This window comes from Salmo trutta, chromosome 5 (assembly GCF_901001165.1).
Source record: "Salmo trutta chromosome 5, fSalTru1.1, whole genome shotgun sequence".
In the NCBI taxonomy this organism is placed as follows: Eukaryota; Metazoa; Chordata; class Actinopteri; order Salmoniformes; family Salmonidae; genus Salmo; species Salmo trutta.
In genome coordinates, this window is record NC_042961.1 from 63,104,287 (window position 1) to 63,109,286 (window position 5,000).

At 47.1% G+C, this 5,000-nt stretch overlaps 1 protein-coding gene across 1 annotated transcript in view; it reads right to left on the bottom strand.

Annotated features, from left to right (window-relative positions):
- Positions 1-5,000, bottom strand: part of rigi (RNA sensor RIG-I) — a 31,518-nt gene that overhangs the window by 14,310 nt on the left and 12,208 nt on the right. Inside the window, exons 7-10 of the mRNA XM_029754686.1 lie at positions 4,954-5,000; positions 4,522-4,615; positions 839-1,003; positions 227-389 (exon numbers count right to left, since the gene is read on the bottom strand). The exon at positions 4,954-5,000 is cut by the window's right edge and continues 113 nt beyond it. Coding sequence (XP_029610546.1) covers positions 227-389; positions 839-1,003; positions 4,522-4,615; positions 4,954-5,000 — 469 coding nt within the window. The remainder of the gene's footprint in view (positions 1-226; positions 390-838; positions 1,004-4,521; positions 4,616-4,953) is intronic.

Here is a 5,000-nt window from a genome sequence, read left to right on the forward strand (position 1 = left end):
TCAATCAACCAGTCAGCCAGACCATTCCAGACTGAATTAATCAATCAACCAGTCAGCCAGACCATCCAGACTGAATTAATCAATCAGTCAGCCACACCATTCCAGACTGAATTAATCAATCAACCAGTCAGCCAGACCATTCCAGACTGAATTAATCAATCAACCAGTCAGCCAGAGTGGCTTTAGGTTTTTAATGAAGGAGTGAGCTGTCAGTGTGTGTGTGTACCTTTGTCAGGTGTGTGTACGTAGGACTGTAGCTCATCAGTGTTTGTGTGTATGGTGGAGATGATGCGGCTGTCCAGACTGGCACACAGCTGACAGATGTTGTTCTCAGCCTCTGATTGGTTCTTGAACGAGCCAATCCCCACTGAGGCCGTCAGACCCACAATCTAGAGGAGAGGAGAGTAGAGGTGGAGGGGAGGAGGGTAGAGGAGGGGGGAAGGGAGAGGAGGGGATTGTAGAGGAGAGGAGAAGAGGGGAGAGGAGGAGAGGAGGGGGGGGAGGAGAGGAGAGGAGGAGAGGAGGAGGGGAGGAGAGGAGGAGAGAGGAAAGGAGGGGAGAGGAGAGGAGAGGAGAGGAGAGGAGGAGGGGAGGAGGAGAGGAGGAGGAGAGGGGAGAGGAGGAGGGGAGAAGAGGAGGGGAGAAGAGGGGAGAGGGGAGAGGAGGAGAGGAGAGGAGGAGGGGAGAGGAGAGGAGGAGAGGAGAGGAGGGGAGAGGAGAGGAGAGGAGGAGAGGAGAGGAGGAGAGGGGAATGGAATAGAACATCATTATTACCATTGGTCAACATCATTATCATGACAGACTGTAGCAGTACAGGTAGGTGTTTCTGGGACTCTACCTGGGGCAGGTGTTGTCCGTTCTGCTCCTTGCTGAGCTTGGCATCCAGGTACGACGTCATGATGATGTTATAGGGGTGTTTACCTGTTGTGTTGTGACATTCATCTAGAATCAACAGAGAGAAGCAGGAGAGAGAGGGAATCTCCCCTCCGGCCATGGCATTCACCTAGAGAGAGAGGGAGGGAAGGAGGATAGGGAGAGGAGAGCAGGGGAGATATATATATATATATTAGAGAGATAGAAAGAGAAAGAGAGAGAGAGGGAAAGAGAAAGAGAGAGTGGGAGGGAAAGAGGAGAGCAGGGTAGAGAGAGTGAGAGGAAGGGAGGGTAGGGAGAGGAGAGAGAGAGAGAGAGAGACAGACAGTGAGAGAGAGGGACAGTGAGAGAGAGAGAGAGAGAGAGACAGAGAGAGACAGAGAGAGAGAGAGAGGGACAGAGAGTGAGAGAGAGGGACAGTGAGAGAGAGAGAGAGAGAGAGAGAGAGAGAGAGAGGGACAGTGAGAGAGAGAGAGAGAGAGAGAGAGAGAGAGGACAGAGAGAGAGAGAGACAGAGAGAGAGAGAACCACAGTAAGATAAGGTGAGCCTGAGGGTGTGAGAGTTGCATTTCCCTGTACTGAGTTGGCTGCCGTCCGTCAATTCCATATTTCCACCACCAGAGAGCGCCATTTCACAGCTATATACTCTAGCTAGGGCTGCATCTGAATCGCCTGAAGGGGCGTGTGGCAGTGGTGGTCGGTGCCGTTCAAGATGAGGGAGGACAATTTGTTTTCATGACCATGACCTTATTTCTATTACAGCATATTGGATGACTGTCCTTCATATTCACCCAGTTCAATGTAACAGTGATGGGTTTAGGATACTGTCATTCATATTCACCCAGTTCAATGTAACAGTGATGGGTTTAGGATACTGTCCTTCACCCAGTTCAATGTAACAGTGATGGGTTTAGGATACTGTCCTTCACCCAGTTCAATGTAACAGTGATGGGTTCAGGATACTGTCCTTCATATTCACCCAGTTCAATGTAACAGTGATGGGTTTAGGATACTGTCCTTCACCCAGTTCAATGTAACAGTGATGGGTTTAGGATACTGTCATTCATATTCACCCAGTTCAATGTAACAGTGATGGGTTCAGGATACTACATGATACTAGAATGTTCCCTGTACCCATCATGAGGTTGCTACAACCTGGCCTATGAATGAAAGTTTACACCGTAGGTGCACACAGGTCCAGAGATAAATTTGAGTAGTCAAGGTGACAGACATTGACACATTCAATACCCTCTTGCACACTGTTGCCTGCATCTGTTGCCTGCATCTGTTGCCTGCATCTAGCTGATCTGGGGTGGAATCATTAGTCCAAAATGTTGCATTTTGTCACAAAAACAAGTTTCTATTGGATATATTCATGTAGGTCCATCCCTGTTTCGTTCTGTTTGTTTCCGTTTAAGAAACATTTTGCAACAGAATCGGCGGAATGAATACACCCCTGAACACACAGTTCCCTTTCATAGCAGCCACATACAAACAGCATGATCACTTTCATAGCAGCCACATACAAACAGCATGATCACTGTCATAGCAGCCACATACAAACAGCATGATCACTTTCATAGCAGCCACATACAAACAGCATGATCACTTTCATAGCAGCCACATACAAACAGCATGATCACTGTCATAGCAGCCCCGTACAAACAGCATGATCACTGTCATAGCAGCCACATACAAACAGCATGATCACTGTCATAGCAGCCACATACAAACAGCATGATCACTGTCATAGCAGCCACGTACAAACAGCATGATCACTGTCATAGCAGCCCTGTACAAACAGCATGATCACTGTCATAGCAGCCCCGTACAAACAGCATGATCTTGGTCGATCAACCCTGTCTATGATCAAGAGCAAAAACCTTTCCAAGCCAAACCTTCATATCATGACCGCTAACCACTGCACAGCCTACATCGTTGTCACCATACTAATGCTATAGTCAACAAACTAGAACAATCCAATCCATGTGTACAAATCACACAGCACAGAGTGAAGTTGTGGTCACCAACATTTTAGGAGTCAAAAAGCAAGCCGAGATTTAAGGCTCAGAATTAATATTTTAAACATGACTGATGGTACCTGCATCTGATGGTCATGAAGCTTTCAAGACAACTAGGAACTCAGAAAAAACGAGGTCAAATCATGAGGTCAGTTATCTTCAGGTGGAATGTCGGGAAAGCTCTAGAAAGATGCCAGAGTTTCCGACTTGGAATCCCAAATTGGATGACAGTTCAAATGTTTTTTTTTTTAGTACCCCCCGGGTTCCCAGTTGTCTTGAACACACTGAAGTCGGAAGGAAGACATTTCCGAGTTGTCTGTTGTTTTGAACACAGCACTAGTCTCAGTGGAGGGAGGGGAGAGAAAATAGACACGACGAACTGCTAATAATAATACAAATTCAATGCTATCGATACACTTGGCTACTGATTGGCCAGCGCAGTAGGAGTAATCGACTAAGCCACAGATCTAAGCAGAGTTTGTCTTTTCAGACAAATTAAAATGGTTAAAAATGGGAACAGTTTGTCAAACCGGTGCGCAGGGCTTCTGAATCAAGTGCACCTACCGCCAACAGTACTTCTGAATCAAGTGCACCTACCGCCAACAGGACTTCTGAATCAAGTGCACCTACCGCCAACAGTACTTCTGAATCAAGTGCACCTGCCGCCAACAGGACTTCTGAATCAAGTGCACCTGCCGCCAACAGTACTTCTGAATCAAGTGCACCTACCGCCAACAGGACTTCTGAATCAAGTGCACCTACCGCCAACAGTACTTCTGAATCAAGTGCACCTACCGCCAACAGGACTTCTGAATCAAGTGCACCTACCGCCAACAGGACTTCTGAATCAAGTGCACCTCCGCCAACAGGACTTCTGAATCAAGTGCACCTACCGCCAACAGGGCAACACAAATAATAACAAAAGGAGCACAAGCCTTTGTGTCTTTTTCGTTGGCTTTTCTACAGAAATGTTTGGTGATCGACTAGGAATGTCTTGAAGATAGACCAGTCAATCGCAATCGACCGGTTGGCGACCACCGGTGTACAGCAAGCAATTTAGGAGTTACACCGGTGTACAGCAAGCAGTTTAGCAGTTACACCGGTGTATAGCAAGCAATTTAGCAGTTATACCGGTGTACAGCAAGCAATTTAGCAGTTACACCGGTGTACAGCAAGCAGTTTAGCAGTTACACCGGTGTACAGCAAGCAGTTTAGCAGTTACACCGGTGTACAGCAAGCAGTTTAGCAGTTACACCGGTGTACAGCAAGCAGTTTAGCAGTTACACTGGTGTACAGCAAGCAGTTTAGCAGTTACACCGGTGTACAGCAAGCAATTACACCGGTGTACAGCAAGCAGTTTGTTGAGTAGACTAAATGAGGAAGCTAGCTGTCCTCAGGCTACGTCATGGTGCTACCTTACAGAGTGCTGTTGAGGCTACTGTAGACCTTCATTGCAAAACAATGTGTTTTAATCAATTATTTGGTGACGTGAATATATTTAGTATAGTTTTAGCTAATGTTTAATTTGTTTAAAATTTCACTATTACTATTTGTCTGAAATTCACTGAGAAGGATGGTCCTCCCCTTTCTCCTCTGAGGAGCCTCCACTGGCGTGCGGCGCTCTTACCAGGATCTGAGGGGTTAAGACGATGATGTCATTGTTCTCCATGACCACCTTCATCGACAGCTGGTCGCCCTGGTTACCGCAAAGGCCGTCGATCCTGAGATAGATACACACACACACAGCAAGTAAAAAAAGTGCATGTGTGCGTGCGTATGCGTGCGTGTGTGACTGTGTGAGTGTGCGACTGTGTGCGCGTGCGTGTGTGTGACTGTGTGTGTGCGTGTGTGACTGTGTGTGTGCGCACGTGTGTGTGTGTGCGCGTCCTACCTGATATCAGGGTTAGGGTTAGTGTGTGTGTGTGTGTGTGTGTGTGTGTGTGTGTGTGTGTGTGTGTGTGTGTGTGTGTGTATACTACCTGATATCAGGGTTAGTGTGTGTGTGTGTGTGTGTGTGTGTGTGTGTGTGTGTGTGTGTGTGTGTGTGTGTGTGTGTTACCTGATATCAGGGTCTTTCTCTTGGAAATGATCCTGGAACAGTTTATA